The sequence below is a fragment of the Necator americanus genome, chromosome I (assembly GCF_031761385.1).
Source record: "Necator americanus strain Aroian chromosome I, whole genome shotgun sequence".
Taxonomy (NCBI): domain Eukaryota; kingdom Metazoa; phylum Nematoda; class Chromadorea; order Rhabditida; family Ancylostomatidae; genus Necator; species Necator americanus.
In genome coordinates this window covers 16,361,593-16,384,916 of record NC_087371.1, presented here as the reverse complement: position 1 = coordinate 16,384,916, position 23,324 = coordinate 16,361,593, and the positions used below count along the sequence as shown (strand labels likewise).

At 39.6% G+C, this 23,324-nt stretch overlaps 1 protein-coding gene across 3 annotated transcripts; it reads right to left on the bottom strand.

Annotated features, from left to right (window-relative positions):
• Positions 1–213: 213 nt before the first annotated feature.
• On the bottom strand, positions 214–23,074 carry RB195_005767 (uncharacterized protein; the record flags this gene model as incomplete). Of its 3 annotated transcripts, XM_064178494.1 has the most annotated exons (24): positions 214–294; positions 359–507; positions 573–732; positions 1,599–1,692; positions 5,987–6,079; positions 6,140–6,248; positions 13,396–13,453; positions 13,514–13,593; positions 13,654–13,746; positions 14,224–14,334; positions 14,943–14,989; positions 16,284–16,414; positions 19,487–19,593; positions 19,652–19,754; positions 19,819–19,903; positions 20,151–20,291; positions 20,347–20,495; positions 20,731–20,808; positions 20,867–20,970; positions 21,034–21,126; positions 21,181–21,333; positions 22,398–22,444; positions 22,496–22,655; positions 22,828–23,074. In XM_064178494.1, the coding sequence occupies 24 exons, from the start codon at positions 23,072–23,074 to the stop codon at positions 214–216; spliced, it is 2,673 nt and encodes an 890-aa protein (XP_064035534.1). The 3 variants fall into 3 exon arrangements, with proteins under 3 accessions (XP_064035534.1, XP_064035536.1, XP_064035535.1); XM_064178493.1 differs by lacking the exons at positions 19,487–19,593; positions 19,652–19,754; positions 19,819–19,903; ... (7 more) ...; positions 22,496–22,655; positions 22,828–23,074 and having other exon boundaries at positions 16,284–16,411; XM_064178492.1 differs by lacking the exons at positions 214–294; positions 359–507; positions 573–732; ... (8 more) ...; positions 16,284–16,414; positions 22,828–23,074 and having other exon boundaries at positions 19,451–19,593; positions 22,496–22,677.
• Positions 23,075–23,324: the final 250 nt, after the last annotated feature.

Below are 23,324 nucleotides of genomic sequence, written 5' to 3'. Positions count from 1 at the left end.
AAATCGTCTAGAAATATAAGGCAATTGCTGGCTATTCTGAAAGCTTCTTTTTGAGGAAATTGGGGCGGGGCAGGATTTTCTTCACACGCACACAAACGTAACGGAATGGTAAAGAAATCGATAATCTTTGGCGGTCCCGCGATCAGCTGTTCCTAATTTTTGTGCAGATCGCGTACGACCAGTAATTCTCTGAGTGCAAAGTATCATGAATAACTAATTAAGTGGTTGCTTGTCAAGCCGCTCCTTGAACCCGTCCACATCCTCGAGCGTAGGAGCCTGGGGTCCCTCTGCATCCTAAAAATAAAAGTCGTTTAGGTGCGTTTTCTTTCGAAAAGCTGTCAATCAATATTTTTCTTACTTGGGCTTCATCCTCCAAAAATCTTCCCCACAAAGTAGCGATAATATCAGTAGTGATGATGTCGCCAGCGTTCTTAGAAATAAGATGAAGTATAAACACTCCATCGGCACGTAATGACCTTTGCACAAACTTATTTAGTGCACGGTGACCTAGGATTGATATTAATCATAGCCGGAGGAAGATATGAACGTGGGAATGTCGTTGAAGATCTCACTTGAAATATCCTCGTCGTTCACTAGACCGAGAAGTTTCAGGTACGAACCGACAAAGTTCGTCCGCTTCTCCTCGGGGAGCAGTAGGAGACACCAGTAGAAGAAGTTACCAATATTGTAGATGGCAACGCCGAGCAGCCAGAACCAGATGAAAAGGTAGACCTGCAAAATGGATTGCATGTCCGTGTCATTCCGTGGGACTACATAGGACGTAGAGTAGTAATTTGTCGAATAGTCTACGGCCATTTTTGAACTGGTTTGATGGTATGAATTCTCTCTTTCCAATACCGAAAATTAGCAGAATGGGTAGAGGCGAAAAGGAACATTTCAACAAGGAAAAGAGTCATCTGCAGGTAAATTCAGGGTTTCTTTAAATGCGCAATATAAAATAGCAAAAAATGAAAACGGAGGATTGGAGTCAAAAATGTTTTTAATTTAGTTATGAAATCTTTGTCTTTAAAGTAACTGTTCTATTCAAATAGTAATGAGTCAGTTTCATTTGAAAAGAAGAGTGATAATTGTCTGGAGGAAATCGTCCTTTTGACCAAAAAATCTCGTTCATAAGCAGTTAATGACACCCATATAGATTTTGGACGGAGAGGGCATGAACGTCTTGAAAATTAAAACACCTTAGTAGATTTTAGTCAACTTCGGTAGATTAAGTTATAAAATTTAAGTCAATTTATCTCCCTTTCAAGTCTACGCCTTTGTTCACCATGAAAATCTCAAACATCAGCGTTCATGTGCAAGCAGTGAATAGAGCAGCGAATCGTTCTCTAATTTTAAAATTGATTTTTTTGCTTTGTTGATCCTGGCTATTTTTTGGAACTTTTGTGTATTTCCATTAAAAAAAATTGTTAGCAGCCGTTGTGAGTTTCTAATAACGTTGTTATGGCAGCCCTCATACCGTTCTTCACATTAGAGGACTGGAAAGGTAAGGATAAAGAGGAAGAAAAGTAGAAAAGCGGTTCTATTATCTTCTATAATCTATAAAACTTCTATAAATCTTCTATAAATGTTATTTTTACCTTCTCATTGAACATGTTAATCATCAGCACGCACTGAACAGAGTGACGATGTTTGTTACCCAGTACTCGAACCTCAAAGTCGCACATGGTGACTCTAAAAGAAATTGTATTACAAAAAAAAAGACGTTATTTAAAATTAATGTAGATAGATAGTTAGCCAATTTGGACGCCAATTATTCCTGGAAGTTTCCTTCAGTTTATCTAAATTGATCATATCAGCCGGTTTATATAAAGCTGAAGGCATCACGTCTGGGTTTGAAGCTTGAATCTTTAAGGAAATGATATTGTTGTGGAAAACTTTCAGAAACAATATATATATATATATATATATATATATATATATATATATAAACACATCTTTTTCAGAATATTTCTTTTTGATTTGGTTTTATCATATCATCGCCTTAACTTTATTCTTTATTCTTTATTTATTGTACCTTTGTTTTATTGAATTTTGAATTGTGAAATGAGTAGAGGAGCAGTGGTCTCAATTGTACTATTTTTAAAACGTCTTTTTGTCGTTCCTTTTGTCCTCTATCCTCTGAGTTTATGCTCATATTGAACCTAAGGATTATCCCCTTCTAAAAATCTCTCCACAACGTTTTGCAAATCTTTCCTTCCACAATTAAAATTTTTTTTTTTTTTTTTTTTTTTTTTTTTCAAAATCTTTTTTTTTTTTCTCCTTCAAATTTTTCAAGCGTGAGACACTGCGTAGCAGATCGTAGATGCTGTAAGGGTTGAGCAAAACTTGTTTGGTTGGTGGTAAGGGTCCTGTTTAGGATGTGGTAAGAACCTATCGTGGAAGTGCGGTATGGTAAAGGAGCAGATACTCGGGGTGTGTAGTCTGATAGTGGGGTTTTTCTGTCAGCCTTGACTCATTGAAGTACTTTCTTGGATACTGTATCGAGTGAGCCTCGGAAAACTCCACTCCTGCAGTTCTCATCTAGAAGTTGTGGTTTCCTTGTAAACGCGAAGCGCCAGAATTATCAAAAGATATTCGTAAGTTCCAGTGATCCCTATAATTGAAGAGATTATAGATTTACCTCGACTGCACAGGGCACCCTCATCTTGACGGTAAATAAGAAGCTACGGGTGTGCTTCCAATGATGAACATTTTGTTCGTCGTGTTTTTAAGACCTGTGCGAATAAAGGTATTCGTTTGGGAACCGGTTAGCGTCCCATGCTTTCGGACAATGAAATTTGCACTGATGTAGAAATAAATCAGTAAATCAAATAAAGCGAAGGAATAAATAGATAATTAAGTGGTTCCCCGGAAAGCGCTATACCCTTCCTTTTCAGCTGACTGTCTATTTTCAATCGGCGCCCTACGGTATATCTTTGTCGGTATTTCGATTAATTACTCGCCTTTTATTGCCCCCTCGTCGATGCGACCATCGTTTGACCATACCGCTCTCACCGCTTTACACGATGAAAATAGGGGCAGCACCGTCATCACGCGTTCGAGTAAGGTCGTATGCCCCATTAAATCCAAAACCTATTATTTTGGCATAGAAATCAGCAGTTTCCATTGCGCAGGAACGAGAAGAATAACGACTTCTCCTCGTTTCCCACTGTACTGAGTACTGAGTTGGTCTTTAATCTGTGTTACTGAACAGGAACAAAACAAGAAAAATGGGAACGCTAGTGACAGCGAGTTTGTTTACGTAAACTCAATTGTGGGATACAACCATGAGTGGCATTTTTCGAACTAATTGGCTTGTTAGCCTTTCATGTATAGGAATGATTGAAGGAAAATTGAAGGTACTGAAGAAAGCAAGGGACACATCTGTCACATCTGTTTAGCATTTCTAGACAAGTTTGAAATAAAATTTCAAGTGCTCTTGATCTTTATTTCTTTTATTTCTTTACCAATCTGAACGTCTGGCAAAAGCTCGCTTTCACCCATCAATAATAAATAACAGTAGTGACTTTTTTTGTAAAATTATAATTGTTTTTTTCTTCTACCAACGACTTTTCAATTTTTTCCTTAAAAATTTAGGCATAGATAAGAGATTTCATGATTTTCTTCCCAAACACGTCAGTACTATGTTTGGAGATCAATCAAACTTGATTTTACATCTATGTTTCTCCCACACCTTTTCAATTTGGAAACATTATTCCAAGTATGAGTTTCCTCCGCTCTCAACTATTAGCAAAGAATGATGTGCTAACATGAAATGACGTGAGTATCATCATCGCAATTGCATGCGTTGGCTAGTATTGTACCCAAGCAGCCGTTTGTATGTGCATTTCCACTTTTTGAAGAAAGGATGTTAGCAGCATCAGGGAAATATGCTTGGAAATAGATACGCGATTGTGTCGTAGAAACCCATCCTACCATTGGGGCTCCCGCACACCATTCCGAAGCCATGGGACCCGTCTGTCCCCATTTTATAGCTATCTGACTCCGAGCAGAATTCGACGCCGTAGAAACCATTTTACCGTACTTTACCGCGTTGGGGCTCCCGCGCACCAATCCGACGCCATGGTACCCGTCCCCCTCTCTTTTTGGAATTTCGTGACTGAGACACACAAAGACGCACACACGTGACAGAATAAGCCCGTTATTATATAGCATGATAGTTTGCAAATTTGGAATTGTACATTCACATAAAGTTCATTTACCCTCACTAACAAATGACAGGAACTAACTTGGCCTATGAAAGCCTACATATACGTAGGTCTCTTGACAAGATGGAAAGGTAGAGTGTTCGCCGATCAGCTGCATGGGGATGGTTCGGCAGGCACCCCACCGGTGCAGAGTTTTGCATCATTATGCAGTATTTTCGTGACACACACACACACACACACACACACACACACACACACACACACACACACACACACACACACACACACACACACACACACACACACACACACACACACACACACACACACACACACACACACACACACACACACACACACACACACAAACGGACTAAGCGCGTTATTATATAGCATGATTCTTAATCAAATGATCCATCTCACTTCAGCTTTTTTGAGTGGTAAGCGAGGTCTAGGCGAGGTGAGAAAACGGCGGTAGCAAGTTAAGAGTTTGGAAAACTTCTAATCCTAATTACCTCATGTGTCTTCGTCGAAACTTCCAAGGACTTTAAAGTGCAAGATTTACCCACAGAGTCGTAAGTGTTCCCTTTTGAGCTTTAGCAATTTTTTCTGAATTTCCATAATTGTAATGTTTTCGACTCTTTTGAAATACCTTCCTGAAAATTGTCTCCTTCTTCTTCAAGAGTGTTTCTTGTGAATAGAATATTTTAGAATGCAGCAAAAAAAAAACTTATAGTAGTCGAACACTATAAACCAGTTATCAAAATATGAGTTTCTGTCACATGTGTGGGATAACGGATGAAAAAAGTGCGCGAATGAGCCTACGCGTTCGATTTCAGTTTAGAATCGTTTGGTGCTCGTGAACACTCTTGCAGCCTTACAATGACTTTCGGGAGCGAGCCGATATATCAGATAAGTGTTTTTGTTCTTTCAGACATGTCTAGTACCAATGTATTAGTCCCAGAAGAGTGATTTGTTTGGCACTTGGACGGCTTCGAACCGTCGATCGAGCAGTCACAGCCGAATCTCTGCCGGATTGTAGGACACCCGCCCTGTGCGTCGAATGGAGCGGTCTCATATGAAAAGGAATTACGTGGACATTCTTGGAATTGACAAAAAAAGTGCCTTACTGTGAACAGCGGATGTTTCTGATCGGATAGGACAGCTATGCCACCCACATTACTCTAAGGACTAAGCTTGTATCCGTACAGGATTAGTTTTTGTTGAGAAGAATCCATAAAAGGCGCGGAAATGGACACGCATGACCGGTTGCACAATCTGTTCGCGCGAACTGAAGTCGGTCCAGGAATCTAACTGGTGCTACATGGATTTTCCAGCAATGTTACTGTTTGTTTCACATCTCCAGTCTTACAGCATCCGCGCTCCACTTCTGCAGCCCAGGAACGGTAATGCCTGGCAAATGTGGTCGCCAATTTCTTAGCGAGGGAAATAAATTTCGTAGCTGGAGTTTGATTTTATAGTCGCCAATAATTATGTTTGATCGAGTAAGACTGCACCATGTAAGCCGCAAAGTAAACACTTTCTTTGTCCTTAATTCTCAGACACAGCCGCTTGTACAAATATACATGACAATATAAATAACATTATTCTGTATTATCTGCATTTACAAAATTGCTGGGCGCAGGAAAAGTTTTATGGGTATCAGTTTCTTGTAAGTTACCCAAATTTTGCCAGCAAACGAAAGATCTCAATGCATGTGTTTACATATCACTCTAAGCTTGTTTTTCAAAAGACGGAAACTATGTGTTATGGACGGAAGAACCACGAATGACTTCTTTAGAAGGGTGTTGACTCACCGCGGAAAATGTCCGCTTTCCTCCCATTCGCGCCCATGCATTAGGTCGTTGAGGATACCAAAACCCCACATTGTGTAGCTGGTTGAGAGGAAGCTAAATGCTATGCGAGCATAGAACAAATGTTGATCCAGTCAGCGAAAAACTATCACAAACCTGTTGAGAATTAAGAACTGGCCGAGAACTTGTAGTACGTAGAGCAGTTTGACGAATAGATATAAGCAGTTGAGGTACATACCGCGATGTACACATTCTGTGATACCCTCTGTAATGGTGGGAATCCAGGATAATCTCCTTTTTTATAAGCTGGTCATATAAGAATTTAGAAAAAAAACATCTCGTAAAAAGTTCAAAAATCTCCTGAATTCAACAATCAACCTTAGCTCCGGTAACAAATACGAATAAGTCCTAAATAGTGAAATAAATTTGTATGCTTTCCGAATTCAAGACGAAAGAAGGCGAGAACCTCTACAATTCGATTATATAAGCGATTATTATTGTTGCTAATTTGCGAGCAAACGAAAGCAAACAAAATAACCAATAATTATCATGAATTATTACTGATTATTATTATGCTACACAAGAACATAGTATTATTTATTCCTTCTTGGCAACTACACTATTAGATACTCAACTTTTTTTTTTGTTACATTCCTGATTTTTTCTATAATGAAGTCTAACAAGAATAATTCCTTCTTATTTGAGTAAAGGTGATTCAGAAGAAAATAATAGTAACAGTTTTCATGAAGTGGTTATCGGTGATTCGGTGAACGGTGGATCTCTCTTAATCCGAAATCGTCTCTAAATTTCTGATTTTTTTCGTTGTCAATTTAAAAAAGTCAAAAGTTTACTATAGCACTTTTTCATATCGATTGAATTAACTGTTAGCTCAGCTCAGCTTTATTTACTTGTGATTTATCCGAAAGAGCTATATTAAAGTAATATGTTCAGAAATTATTTGCGAAAATTCCTTCTGCTAGAGAAGTTGAAGCAGCTGATGTTCACACCAATATTTGTCGTTTCATTTTTCGTTCTTTTTTATGAAAGAGTTACAGTCCTACTTTTATTTTCATTTCACGTAAAACTGAAGCAGCTGAGTAGGGACTTTTTGAAGCGGTCAGCTCGCAGCTCTAAAAATCGCTACCCAGCCGAAATTCCCCGTCGGTCCCTCATTGTGTACGCGGGGATCACTCGACTCTGCGGCTGAACTGTCGCCAACTAATGTGATGGCAATTGACTTCGATTAGGAGCGGCGAGGCATCGCGCGGAGATGTTGCGAAGAAAGGCCGGTAAGGAAGTATGCATACCTAAGATACGCAGACACGTTTTGTTTGGATCACTGGATTCTTAGTTGGCTTTTAGTATTCTTAGACGAACCATGTGATTCTGGAAAGTCCTTGAAAACAGCGTTCCTATCTCCGAGTAGTCAAACACGGAGCTCCAATGCTTCAATGCTTCATTGACGCCATTTATAGTGGGAAGGTCGTAGAATTAGCGAAACGTGACAGAACATCCCGAATAGCATCATTCAACAGGTTTCCAGTGCGCTGCTCTGATCATAACAAAATTAATCCAAAGCGTCAGATTCCGATAACGGCCGTAGCGAGGTGCCAGCGGTTCAGACAAAGTAGCCGGTGGTTCATAGTTATTTTTAAGAGTATCATTATAAAGTGGTTTTCAAATGAGAAGAATTTGAGGCTGATTCTTCTCGAATCCAGTGTGCTGTTTCTGTCAGCACTCGATACTCGTAGTTCTTATATCGGTGGTAGCGCTGCTAGCGTTAAAGTATATGTAGGAGTGAAAGCACATTACTTATTTGGCTCTGTTAATCATATACTATTATTCTTTTCCCTCTTTTGTCTCATTGTTTCTAAAAATACTCTCCTTTTTTTGGGCTTCAAAAACATTTCATTGTAATTTTTATGACTAATTGATTTGTGGACACTACTCTATATTCAAATACACTGTCCCAAAGTGGCAAGGTCGAAAGAAGAATAGAAGGATCGCCTGGCTGGGGAGTGAGATGTCATGCTGACTTTTCCCAGGTAGGGAAAAGTACCTCGTCACAGAGGGAAGATTTCGAACATCACAAACTCAGGTGAATTTGATCTCATTCGAAAGATCATTTCTCTACCAACAAAATTTTCTACTTCTGACAGAAGTTTTCAATGGGAACCACGGAAATTGTGTTTTATCAAAAATCAGTCCAATTTTTTCCACTTTGGCCATTTGAAATTTGCCAACTGCCAGTGTGCTAATTCCTATGTCACATCATCGAGAGAGAGTTTTAAGTAAGTATCAAGGTGAAGAACTGAAAATTTTACTACATGCCGCTGACAGCTGTTTAGAAATTGCCCTACATAAATAAAGAAACAGAGCAAAATTGTGGATTTGATCTCCAATCGTAAATCCAAGTGTTTTCGAAGAAATAACTCTACAGGTAGGAATTTTGCCGACAATGACTAATCTTTTGAATAAATCCCTAAAAGTACTAGATCTTCTCCAGCTGGAAAAGTGCGTTCCTTAAAGGTATCACCTCACGAGTCTGGCTGGGGTGGTGCGGATTTCAGGTGGGTTATGTCTGTCGTAGATTATGGAGAGAAGGGTGATTCCGTCCATTTACCGTAAAAAAACAGTTAGGAAGATACGGCTTCGAGCGTTCTGTCGAGCTATTTTCTACAACAAGTCGAATTGGAGTGCCTTGTGCACGCGCCGCATCTTCCGGGCCGTTTCTTCTTCTGGAAATCTCAGGACTTAAAACTATGCCTATGAATAGGGTACCAAAATGTTCGTGTACCTTATGTATATGTATTTAGAGATTAACTTTTCTTACATTTCATTCGCATCAAATATTATTTATTCTCAGGCGAATTTTAAAGGAAGACCCACTAGTTTGTGGCCGCTGTTGATTTAGAAAGTGCTTTTGTAGACGTTCTCTGTGTTCAAAATAAGTTACATATGTGGAACTCGTCTTCATGAATCGATTGGTGTTTAACGATATGAAAAAAAAAGAATCAATCTACAGTTATCTAGTTTTTTTTTTGTTTTCTGGCAAAGAATTACCGTGACTGCTCTACCCGCACATTAATCGTTTCCCCTACAGTGAAATATTTTTTAAAGGTTTTTTTCAAAACAATTTCCTTTGGGAAATGTGTCGTTTCTCTTATACAATTAAGCGGCCATTGCCCTATAATCCGATTACGTTCATATCGATTATATTAACATCTACAAAAAGAAAAGGAAGAAAAAATGAGTTTCATGTTTCAGAATCGTTTAGGAGATTTGAAAGTGTACTGAGTTAATGTTATGTTAATGTTAATTGATTATATAGCATTCAAGTTTTTCTCACTAAGGTTCTAGCATGGCTAGTTTGGGTCTAGTGGATAATTATGGATTTCAACTTACCGTAAGCATCCTTAAATTTTGTTAAAAGTTCCAGACTGATTCGCGTGATTCATCGCGGGTACTCTGACCAAATGCCAGTCCAAATGTTTCAAGCATAACTCCAAAGCCTGTACGGTGCCATACAGATCGTAAAAATTGAAGGGAGTTACTGTGAAATTTGAATTTTGTTGGTTCAGCTTATGTATCGAAAATACACATGCTCTTCAAACCTGGACCGAGTTCAAAGTTTGACGAAAACATCGCCTTATTTCTTAGTGACATTTTTTGATCGAAATTGCGATCTCATTTTCGCCGGAAAGGTTAGGGCAATATGACCTGATTGAATGAATTATGAGTTGTTGAACGGAGCACTCATGATAATATTTTCTAAATGGCACAGTTCTATTATCATAACCAAATGGAATTGAAACGAAAAAGAAGTAGGGGCAAGACTTGCTCGAATAATTGCGCTCTCGAAATCAGTTAATTTTCGCTCTTGAAGGCATCACCCCACGAATCTGAGGTGGTGCAGATTTCAGGTGGAGTGTTCTTATAGGGGATAATAGATTATGGAGAGGAGGGTGATTCCGTCCTTTTCTTCCAAAATGCCGTAAAAAACGGCCCGGAAGATGCGGCGCCGCACAAGGCTGGCGCGCTCCAGTTGAACTCCTTGTAGAAAATAGTGCGCCAGAAGGCCCGAAGCCGTATCTTCCGGGCCGTTTTTTACGGCAATTGGGAAGAAATAGACGGAATCACCCTCCTTTCCGTAATCTACTATCCCTTATAAGAACACTCCACCTAAAATCTGCACCACCTCAGATTCGTGGGGTGATGCCTTTAAACTGTGACTTACTGCCTGAAGGCGATCGGCGGTGTGTTAGCGCGAGTATGAAACGCGAGATTTTAGAAAATTGAATCATTGAAGTAAAAAGAGGAAATTAGATTGTAGATGGTCATTATTTCCATTTTCTTGTTATGTCAACGACGTTTTGGTGAAACGTTAAAATTGGCTTGACTTCCTCTCTTCAAGCTGGCCAGTCTCACCGACTAGCGGGCTGGTGAGAGTAGTCAATTGCTTGTCGATCGCTAATAGTTTTATGCCGTTCGTAACTTTGTGAGCAATAAGATTGTCACGTATGCAACGTGCGGTCGTTTACGAGCCCCGCCCGTCCGTGAGACTGCTCAGTTTGTTTTCCTTTCAGAGCTTTTGTGTAATGCACTGGAAACGATATCGAGAAGGAGAGAGGAGTTTGACGGGTTATGCATGACATCAAAGACCTCACATCGTTTTCAGGATTTTGATAAAGGCGAGGAAAGTTAAAGTGAAAAAGCTTAACTATAACCTCTTTGCTATAACAAGAAAACGAAAGTATGGCTCCCGATGCCGAATTTTCAAGAGCAGAGGACTTGGAGAAGTCTTTACTGTTATCGTATCTCTTGCTCGACGAACAGCGATATTCTCGTCCCCTTTTTTCTAAGAATTCACTGTCCAAGTTTAAGTACTAACATTCTTTATATTTATATTTATTATATTATATTTTCGATTGGTACTAGTTCATCTGCACACATTATAAGTGGTACCCGCATAAGATACTTTCCAGTCCAAAAACTAATTAGCTGCCCGACTACGTTCCGGTGAAACCAGTAAAAGTGAGCGGTCTTGTGGTTTATGTTTGTAAACATTGTGCGAAAAAATGTATGTCTTCTCAAAACTGGCTTTGACACATGAGTCCTGCAATTACGTCAGCTGATCGTCATTCATGTGCACCTATCGATTGTTGGCAGTCTCAGCACTTTCCATTCTTGCATCAGTGTTTGAAACTACAGAGAAACTTTGAAAAAAACCTTCAAGTTCTTGTTACTCTCTCCTGTGGCAATTCTCAGCAGCCACAGGTTTCACGATTTGTCTATAGACAATAGTGTTAAACATCTTTTGACCGTGGGTGGTGCCATTAAATGATAGGGGCGAGAAAAATCTATGAAATCGCTACGGTTATTTTCTGTACAACGGAAATTACTCATGAATTCTTCGAGAACCTTATCTATAAGGGTTTAATGGTAAAATGCACAGCGTAGATCACTTCCTATGTGGATTCGCCTACGCTTTCGACAAAATTCAGAAATTCAAAATTCAGAGGTTTTATAAACACGTGTTAAGCCGTAAAATGACTTGCAGGGACGGAACGACATTTCAAGATAGCCTGCTAGACCAGTCCGATACCAATTTATCGACTACACAGACATGAAAGGCTTAGTTTTCACTGCGATGGTTTCGAACCATCAGCAAAGATCACAAGATCGACAGCCGAAACTCCCTTTTTGTAACGTATAAAAAACGTCGTTCCAGGGAAATGCTGCTTTTAAGCTGGAATGACATCGTTGAAGAGAATCACGGTATTTCATCGGATTACCATACTTCTCGCCTATGACGCCCATTTTCTCGTTCTCAACGGACCTGAATATTTTGGGTATCTTTGCGCCCCTTCTATTTTCTTCCGTATCTGGAAATAACAGATGATGATCAACCCTGAACAACTAGTTTCTGTGTCCCTAAAACTCTCGATCATACGAAGCGTTTTCAAAAGAACATTCGCAGGCAGGACCGTGAAATCACCTTTCAACCGTTCGCACGTTGCGTAGGTTAACAAGGGGAGTAACTGAAGGCGATAAGAATTGGAGAACAGAAGAGGGTGATGCAAGTCGCAATAACTTCCACTGAAAATGTTCCAATGCAAACAGTTCAGGAGAATAAAAAAAATCAAAATAAAGATAATTGGGATAAAAAATTGATGTTTGGAAAGGGTTTCTACTGCTTACTCTCTATTAGACAGATTTCACAAAAGAGGTAACATAAACTTTCAAAGTAAATGTGGAAGGTTTTTTCTCCAAAACCAAACTTTTTTGCTGTCGCTCATAGAAGCTTCTAGAAATCTAACATGAGCTCGCGTACGTAACTGACACTTATCTGACGGTTGAACAGAAACTCTGATCGTATCCAACCACTTACAACTAACGTATAGCATTAACAATGGTACCAATTATTGAATGATTACTTCGTTCTTTCTTTAATTTCAAAACGTTCCAGAACTACCATCTTGTCGGTTTCCTTCGATATTTTACTGGGGTAAAAACTGTAGTATTGATAGGACCTGAGAACGAAGTAACAAACCTGTTTTGTCAATCAATACTGAACAATTGTCTCAATTTTGAAATGGTAGTGATATAATGGCAGGTTGTGGGAGACTTATGGGTACAGAAAACGTTGAACGTGTCATGTGACTGCTTTTTCCGGAAAACTAGTACCCAGCATAAGGGGTTAGTCCGCAATTACACATCCAGTAAAAATGATGTCAAATTGAAAAAAAAAGCTTCTAGTACAGTTGCACAACATCTAGTGGCGTAAATGCCAATTTAGGGATGTTTATTTTGGTGGTTTGACCTACCGCATGTATCATCACTTTTTGTGATGATAATCTTTCTAATTTTTGAAAAAAAAAACACTTTTTCAGTACCGCAGGAGAATGATGAGAAAGTCGCCAAAAAAAAGCCAGATCTGAGTGAGCTTAAACCCCGAGGGACTACGAGAAGCTGTTTATAGGCAGGAAGACGTATCGTACAGCAAAGAAATAAGCATGTAACAAGGAAAAATTATTACCGGTTTTTTTTTTTGTGCTGCAGAACCACCGAAGAGGCAACAAGAAATTACTTAGGTGAAATATGTGCGTGCTCAGTTTGCTAACAGTCCAATTATGTAATGTAACTGATGCACATACAATAAAAAAAATAATTTGTCGCAAGGTTCAAACAGGGCTCTACTGATTGCTACTATCGGAGCGAAGTGAGTGAGTATAAAAAACCTTCTCCTTGTTTTATAGCATAATCCTAACGAAATTTTTATAACAACACTATTTTTCGCTACATTGTAGCGAGAAAATTGATCCAGTAAGAAAACACGGGAAGGAATTGAAAAAAAAGGAAAACGATTGGCAAATATCGAGTCACTACAACAAAATGCCATAAAAGCTCACTGTATTGAGAGATTTTCCTCTGTACACGAAGCGAATCATGTATATGAGCGCCTACCACCTAAATGAGAAAAAAAAGTTTAGAAAATAGTTCTTCTTCGACCCCAATGCAAGCCATTACCGCTACGGCTTCTCGCTTCCTCTCTGGTTGCATGTCAGTGGTTTCACGTGCCATTTTAACCAGCGATTTCACAGCCACTCCTGTAAAAGAAGTTTATTGAGTTCAAGGCCTGAGTGCATTTCTCGAAGTAGACTGTGAACCTGATTGCCAATTGAATAGCCTCCAGAATAAAGCTGGCAGATAGAAGAGGATCGCCTGTAGGCCAAGTATGAACGGAACCCACTGATAGTAGCCTAGAATATCGCATTTTTACTTTAGTTGTTTCAAAGTGGTGTCTAGTGATAATAGCTAGTAGCCGAACAGCATACCGACTTTAACAGCGAGGGAATTGTTTTTGAAAATTTATTTTTTGAGTTCATCATCTTTGTCTCTTTGTCTGCTTTCAGTTATTTCTTTTCAATCATTTGTCATTACTATCATCATTAATATTATGTTCTTTTAAATGCGATATTTACATAGAACCTGATTTCACTTCCATCTGCCTCATGAGAGTACTAAAATCCGGGTAGGGATTTGCTTTCATTCTCTATTGTGCTATTCCAAAGTTTTCGGTTTTTTCAAAATGCTAATGCTATCAAGCGGTAGGTGTGGCGCAGTCGGTTAGAGGTTACGAATTGGTTTACGGATTGCAGTAAAACGGGTTAGTGCATCGCAAGTGGATCCCATCCCAGTGACTTTATATTTGACCTTTTATGCTATTTGAAACCTACCAATCTCTGCATTTTCTCTGTCGATCACACTGTCCGGGATATAGCTGTCCGGTCGAACAAAGTACGTATTCTGTACGAAACAGTAGTTCTCGCTATATTGTTCCCATGCTCCTGAAATTATGCTGCTATTACAGTGCGTCCAAGAAATCTTTAATTCCCGGAATACTTTGGAGCAGGAATGAGTATAAACGAAGTCTAAAACATTAGACTAAAATATTTCTTTATTTTGGCATGATGATGCATATGACAGCGACAGTGACAGGTAATCCTAAAATGTTGCCTTATTAGTTTAGTTTAAAAAATCCACAATTCCTAAGCTTTTTCGCGTTCCTAAGCTTCCTTCTCGATCTGTCCTCCTCTCTCATTCTGATTATATTGCAGTTCACTAACATCATGCGACATTCCTGAAACTCCTTGGACCAGAATGCAAACCACAATTTTTCACAACATTCCTCTGAAAAAAACCCCTCGACCAAATATCACATCTCGGCGCGAGCGAGTCAGAGATTTCCAACGCTGATATCGATCGGAGTGATTTTCAGTCCAGTAACTAGAGATCACATGCAAATATCGTGGTTACTGTCGGCTTATCGCTCAGTGTCGATGCTAAACAGCATGGGCTTAGCCCGTCGTAATGTGATATTCAGTTTGAGAAGTTTTAAACTTCTTTAGCTGGATAATACTCTGTGGGAATGAACATAGCATAGCTAATCGCCCACCTGTGAATTGGGCTGGAATCCAGCACTGTATAGGTTGACCGACGTACCTGAAGTTAACTAATCATGAAATAGTTACGTATTGACGGATCACAGATATGTACATAGCCGCACGTATCGAAACCTTTGTTGTGAAAATAAACATGCCCCAGACCTCACTATTGTCGGGGTCATTTCTTCAAAAATTGCGTATATTCAAAAATTCGCATGCTGTTTTTGTGACAAGGGATCGAGAAGAATGGTTAGTAGAATTAATTTGTAGAAGGAATAGCATTTTTGTGAGCTTCAGAAAGGATCACTTCAGCTTCAGCATCATTTTTTATATTTTTGAGTTCATTTATCGCTTTCATTCCGTAACATAGTTCTCTTCACAATTAACGGAATTCTGAAGAAAATATTGAACAATCTCTTCAGTAACGGTCTTTTTTTCTAGTAACAGAACTGAAACTTAGTTGACTCGTTTTTTTTACTCATTATAGGAGGCATGGCGATCATCTGTTACTGATAGGATCAAGGTTATTTTTTAATAAGAAAAAAAGAAGCAAAGAACAGATAGAGACCACCAATATTATTTAGGAAGTCCAACCAAGTTTTGCGTCAAAAAGGAGAAAAAAAATCAAATTAAAAAAAATTAAGTGTGTTTGTGACGTGCATAACAGAAATATATTAATTAGATACTGCGTGTTATGAGAACAAATTGACATAATATTCTGTTTCTATTTTAATGCTGCTACTGTTTGAAATCATCAAAACAAACAATTTTTGCACCCAATCAATTGAAATATTTTATTAGAACAACGTTCTAGAATGTAATTGTTGACCTGATGGTATCTGGTTACAACCAAACAGGAGAATGCAATTATCCAGAAAATTCTCAGTGAAATTCTAGTTCGTTTTAATCCGCCGTTATGTAGTGAAGCGAGAAAATAGTTGCTACCAAGACCTACTACCTGACATGTATCTAAATATGACCAGTGAAGATCCCAAACGGGAAGATTTTCTTTCCCCGCACATCATACTTGCGACGGTCCCCTTCTTGCACTACAGGTAAAATTGCCTTCGTTGGTTACGGGAACGTGGAGTAAGGGAGCGCATAGGCAATCAGCGTATGATCGCCCTTGCTCGTATGACCTTTGACGGGACGTCTATGTGCGATGAGTTGCGCAGGGCCCCGTAACACAACTCTCACAAAATTTGCATCGAGATAATACCTCAGTTGTCGACAGGGTGGCAATTATTGCTTTGACCTTGGTTTACCCTTTCGTTAATGACTTACGTTAGTTGAGAAATGAATTAACGACTGAATAACTGCAATCAATTTTCCAAAATCAGCCAATGACTCACTGTTTAGCGCTTAGAGTCAACGAGAAGATCACAAATAACATTGGTGTGTAGTAGTAGTTCAGTCGATCGCATGAATCATCATCGTACTGAGGTTTGAGGCCCTTGAGGAACGCGTCCAAAAAGAACATCTCCTAGAAAGCGAATATTGACAAAAGTTATCACATTTCGAAGGACCATAGTCAAGAATCCCGCAGTTTGCAACAAAAAACGCTCGCTGCGACTAGTTTATCTCTTTGTTGCAAAGTGCATCAGACGCAAATCGAATACGACATAATGCAGACGCACGGAAAAATCAGCAAATACTTTCATGAAATGCAAGAAGATAAACTGTGAAAGACAGCAGATATAAAACAAGTATGGCGTACTTTCGGCTACCTAGCTATATCCGAGCAAGAGGGCGGCTGCGGCATCGCAAAAAAAAAAGAAGCGAACACAATGAAGGCGACATTTTAGAAAGATGAGATCATTCATCAAGACGCAGCGGAGATTTCGAATCGTTCTGATCCCGATGAATCTTCAGATATTCGGTTCAAAGATTTCAGAAGGTGAAGGTAATTTTAGAAGAAGATGACTGGTCCTCCACAAAAAGAAGAAGAAACTGCTAGAAAATATAAAATTTTTCAGGAATTATGCATATAGGATTATTTTAGATTGAAATTGAAACATAGATTTAGGATACATAACCAGATAAAGCTGGAAGACGACAAAAATCTCTTGTTTTTGATTAGAGGAGAGAAGAATTAGACAAAAACAAAACAACACTTTCTAAACCTGAGTTTTTTTTTCAAACATTTGGCTCTGCTCATGAATCAAGATGAAGCGGACGCTTATAGAGACAAGTCTTCAATATTTTCCCTGATCATTAAAGATTTTAAAAACCAAAACAAGGCGGGACCTGGACCCAGCTGACATTTAATCGGTAATTAAACAGAAGCTACGATCAAAGGCAATCGTAGGTCTAAGTCAATGTCAGGGCCTAGATGTCCCATAGCATCGCACGATGTGATGAAGCAGAAGGGGCAGCAGCACGTTTGAAAATCTTCTTGTAAACAGAAGACGTTTGCTATTAAAGGACACGTGACTGGAGCGCATTTTTCAAGTTGATGTATTAACAGGGTTTTTATGGTTTTTGTGAGATTGGAGAGAACGGAAAGTGGAGTTTACGTTCATTTTGGGTATACTCCTTTTCACCATCCATCTTCGCTGATGTATCTCTTCTTGAAATTGCAGGCATTCACAGAATCCTAATCGTTTCTATTCATTCTTTGCAAATTCACCTATCTGAGTTAATCGCTTTTCGTAACTCCCATTTCTGCGTGTTATCTCATAGTAGGACCAATGTTTGACGAGCTTTCAACATCTAAGAAAGAGAAGTACATACTTTCAGAATTGAGATTCTTTCTAAATGAGATTATAATTAAGTTTAAGTTAATATCTTACATATACGCTACGCGTCTTATGTTAAGATATATAGCACAAGTTCTGGAATATTAAAAAATGATAACGTTTAGAGATTATGAATGTACTTCGAAGGGATGATTTCCGTGAAGAGTAAGAACTAGCAGAAAATGAAACAAAGAATATTAAAAAGAGATTTTTTCTGCTAAAGTTGAACCCAGAAAAACCCCTCAATATTCCTGGTAAATAGATGCAAACAAAAATCAAGAAGGAAGAACAATTGGTCAGTAAAAGAACGCATACGAGAGTTCAGAAATTTATGAAAGTGAGAGGACGGACATAGGACTGACTCTCTTTTCCTTTCAAGAAAAATCTTTTCTGTATTTCTCGTGTAACAGGCTACATGATGACTATGTCATGAAGGCAACGACTGTATTTCCTGAAAACATAGGAACACTGATCAGAGCTTTCTTCTCGCAAAACAGTTGACATACTTGTCTTCTTGGGATTTTTTTTACTTGATTTTTTTTTCGTCATTCAAGCACCTGTGCTTGTATATACGCGATCGGAGAGTTTTCTTTTGGGTGAACTTTTACCGCCAGTTTTTACGAAGAGTCCAAAAATTGTTGAAGACGCACCGGCACTACTACACGATGGAGAACTCCCAGAACTCCAAGAACAATGGAGAAAAATTGCCTTCTATGCGCTTCCTTCAATGAGAAAATTAAAATTAAAGTCAATTATTTACAAAACAATCCTACCACCTGGGTGGATGTCAGTGAGGCAATCTTTCATAAGTTGTATAACTGTTGTGTACAGCATGTAGTTATGACTGATGTGATGATGAAAGGCGTACAAAGCGATGGCGTCATCAACCAAGGAAAAAAGCAGGACGGAGGCAGCTGAGACACAGTGAAAACACGAGAACAGCACGGTTCAATGGTAATGGAGGGATTCGATCGATATTTCGAGGACTCCGGAAAATCCTAGGAGAAGTCATTGGGCAAATTAAGAAAGATGTCAGGCTGAATAATGTCAGTTCGTAGTCAATAATAGTCTAAGAACACCGATCAATAAAGGGCTACTGTAGTACCGTGTCATCGAAAACGGGGAGATGCCGCCAGCCGCTCACCACTCGACGAGGTCGCAATGGAACAACCGCATTCCGTGATCGTCTGGTTGCTCTGCGTCTTCGTTCTCTCATCGATCTCGGCCCGCCTGCGTCTCCTATAATCCGCCCGTTTTTCAGGACTCTCTCGGCGATACAGTATCCTCGCTCCTCCCATTTTACTTGCTCTCTTTGGTCACATACGTGTCTTTCGGCACCCCTCCATTATCGTACTGTCTTGTCACGCTTCCAGCTGTCTGCGTCTCTCGTGAACGGTTAATGGTTCTTTAAAGTCGCTTGTGCATTGCTTGGCTTTTGTCCAACAAAACAAGGTATAATTTTTTCATTACGAATCCTGAATCTCAACATCTGCACACTATTTCCTCACTGGATTTGAAAGCTAGAATCTCTTTACATACAGAACACCATCTTGACAATGCCTAAAAATCCAATACGAACTATCACAAAATGGTCAGTAAATCAGTCGACAACGGCATAATTAAGCGGTAAGACAGGCAGAGTGTGACTCGTACAAATGTCGAAATTTCCAACAGAAATCGTCGGGAAGCTCTTGAAAGGCTCATTTATTAAGTGAAATTCGTGTTCGAGTGAAATTCGATAGTTTTCCCTGGTTTTTACTGCAGATGGATTAGTGTTTGATCTACAGGTCGGACTCGCTAATCTTCTTGTTGGCTACCAAAAGCGGTTCCGTATACGGTGGAGGGTGTTCACCGCGTTGTTTCACGAAATCCTCCCACAATGTCTTCAATAGCGCCAGCGTGACCATATCTCCTGAGTTTTCAGCTGAAATCGTGAGAAGATTCTGTTGATTCCCAAGCTCTACAGATACCGTAAAACTCACAAACAAGCCGCACTAAGAATACGCCATCGGTTTGTAACTTCTCGGAGACGAACTGCTGGAGAAGCGAGCGCTTGTGCAGGCTGCGTGCCACCGATGAGTCGATCTAAGTACAGTAGATTGGAAAAAATAAAACGGCGAGTTTTATATTTATTCGAGAAAATATTTACTTGTTGGATGTAGCTGTTCACCAGTGCTTTTCCAGTTACGCTGGTTGTTGCTGTAGCCACAGCCCATTTGATGAAGCTGTATACACTGAAGAAAAGAAGGAATAGTGCTGCACTTGTAACAGTGGTTTGATTGACCGTATTTCGAAAGCCTGGTGCTTTCAAAATGTAGTGGATCCTCCGAAATTGTTCAGTTAGTTATTCTGTAGGTCACACTGTCTGCCAAATACAAAAGTCCGAGGAATAACTAACGACATGTGCATATGTAGTGAGCGGAAACAGTGCAAAAGACCCTTCTATGAACTAAGCACCTGAATAGAAACCCTGTCACTTACCTCACAATCAGCATAACACACAGCCAATACCACAAAACCACGAAGATCTTCTCGTTGAACATGTTGATCATCAGCACACACTGTACGGTGTGTCTATGCAGGTTGCCGAGGACTCTTACATCATAGTCGCACATTGTTACTCTGGAATCAGTGGTCGGTTCTAGCACAGCATTAAACCAACATGCGACTAACGCACCTCGGAAAATTTCCTGTTTCTGGCCACTCGCGACCATTCCACAGGTCCATGGTAACGTCCCACCCCCAGGTGTAGGTATCCACACCGAGTACATTTTTCAAGAACATAAATTGGAAGATGGCGTTCACTGCGTAGAGGAACTTAACGGCCTATAAGGAACAGTGTGCGCAACATCAGGGGTAGTCGGCATATTGATAATTATTAGATCAACACGCTTTCGCTACTCCCGATGACACTATAACTTTTATTTAGGGTAGATTTAGGTACTCTTAGCAAAGAATTTCAAAAAATACAAACAGTGCCGTAGAGGTCATGCAAATATGCAGAAACGAAATTAAAAACAAGTAGCTAACCTAGTCATAAAGATGCACAAATTCTGCTTACCACATAGACAATAGTGATATAGCTACCGCTGGTGATCCTTCTGGCTCTTCCTGCTTTTACTACCGCTACAGCATGTTCCTAAAATCCTACGATCATCGACAGACGTCACATACATTTAGATGGCATCACGATTCACCTGAACAAGAAATGCAGCAATCGTCTTCATATTCTTCTGTCTGGTGCCCTCATCCATGTTTGCATGCATACTGCAGGTGTCGCAGATGGCTCGGACTTTGAAGCCTAGGGCAATGTTTCGATCAGTATCGACCAATAGGCATAATCGATGTGTGATTAGACTCTAACCTGAGCTTTCGTAGATTGAACGCCATATGACTACCGGGAGATAGAAGAGAATCGCTTGTGCGGCAAGTATAAACGGTACCCACTGGTAGTAACCTGCAATGCTCTCTCCATCATGTTACTCATCTGGTTTTCCTAATTTGCACTCACCAATCTGTCTCTCTTCGCGTTCGCTGTAATTTCTTGGAAGTTCCACCATGTGATTATTGAAATCGAAAGCGTTATGGACTTTAATGTCCGTCATGGGTACAAAATACGTATTTTGTACATAGCAGTAATCTAACGCATATTCCATCCACCATCCTGAAAGTTTTCGTATAGATCGATATTGATCGATGTGTTATAATAATCTCAAAAGATACAATAAGTGTATGGCTGTTTTTTGGTGAAAGATGGCGGCGGTTCGATAAAGCGCGATGCAAGAAAGCAGCAACGACAAAAACTGTGAGAAAATAGGTTTGAACAAGGAAGTAGGAGGAAGAGGGGGGACTTCTGAGGCTAACATTTGGTAAACGAAGTGATTTAACGCTGGAATTTAAAAGTTTCAACCCATCAGTTGATTCGTTTGCAACTGATACAACTGTGATTTTCAAAATTTTAAAATCTTTTCTGACTAATGCGGGTATTTTTCTCTTCATTTTAGCTTCAGCAGAATCCAACTAAGTTTTGTAGTGGTGAAAATGTGCCTGAAGAAATGGACAGAAGGAAGGAACAAAGAATCTTTCTGATTATGAAATGTTATTTCTTACTCCTTCCTTGTATTATTATACTTTTTAACAGTTATGTTTTATATTGCTATGTACCTGTATTCGTTTTTTTTTACAAGATAAGCTCGGATATAAACTCAAGAAGAAGATAAGAACCAATTGATTGGTTTCCTCTTGTCGCTGACCATCTCCTTCAGCTGTATGGGGAACGAAGGGCTTGGTGAGCACTAGGGCGGATTCGATCCTCCGATCGATCGTGTAGGAAGCGGAACCTCTAACCGCTACACTACACCCGCCTGTACAAATGTGAATACAAATAATTAATATTACTTGTAGCAAAAATGATGCTAAAAGAAGCTGCTAGAAATAGCTTCGGATGCACCACATCCGTACATGGATTCATGAAAGGATCTGTAGCAAGAGCTTTTTTCCTGGAATGAAGGACGAGTTTTCTCTTTTTTTTTTAGGAAATTCTCTACGTTTGATAGGCGTTGTCTCGAATAAAAAAGAAATTGTCTAAAAAAAACCGAGTATAGGTAAACAGAAAAAACCGGAAGAGTAGTAATTTTAAACCAATTAAAATGTTGAAAGTCTCAACTGAAATTAGTGTTCATTCTAGTAATAATAGTACTTTGTTCACAATTTGCACGAGAGACTCACCTTTGTAATAAGCCGGAAACCAGCATTGGATAGGTGAACCGACAAAGCTGCAATCGATGACTTTATAAACGGATGATTTGACTTCCACAGATCAATACCTCCATCCAGAAATGAACGCCGATGTCAACACTAAACCGACAGTGGTTGCACAATAGTTGAGACGGTCTGCAAAGTCACCATCGGAGAGTGGAGTAACAGCCGACAGCAAGCCTTGTACGACATTCATACTCGGCGCTACCTGGCGACAACTGGCGTTATCTGCAATTACACAACTAAGCATAGCGGAAAAAGTTGCAGCAAATAAATGCAATTTGATCGGGGTTTTAACAAGTACGCTAAACAAATTGCATAATTAGTTTCCGCTGCTCCTTTTGAGGAAAAAAAGGTGGAGCGAAGCTGTTCCCATATCGTTCTGTTCAGTGCCAATTACTATCTTGAAGAATTCCAGACATTGTTTGCATTGGTAGGTGTTTCGTCGTGGAGTAGGCAAACACGTGCATTAACCATGAATGGAATCGCGACATGAATAGACGCGAATAGCATTTGACGAAAACAAATACAATGTGATAATCGATTATTGATCGATCGGTGGTTGAAACGTTGAATCGATCAACGGATTGCACGAGGACGGTACGATCGGCGTCCGTGGTTGTCGGTGGTGTGGGCGGGAACGGCATGTATTCATGCCAGTCATGTCTCCGTCCGTCTGCGCTCTCTTGAGGATACCTCGAATTCCGGTGGTTTCTCGCCTGTAGTTTTGCAAATCTGCACTGTCTGCTTCTTCGCAGCTGTAGTCCCCAACTGGTAGGATTTAATTTTATTCACGAAACACCTGTGAATACGAGAATTACATTTCGGGTTTGTGACTCCCAGAAGGGAAAATGCATCGATATTTTCAGTCTTTTCGATTTAAGAAAAGAAATAGTG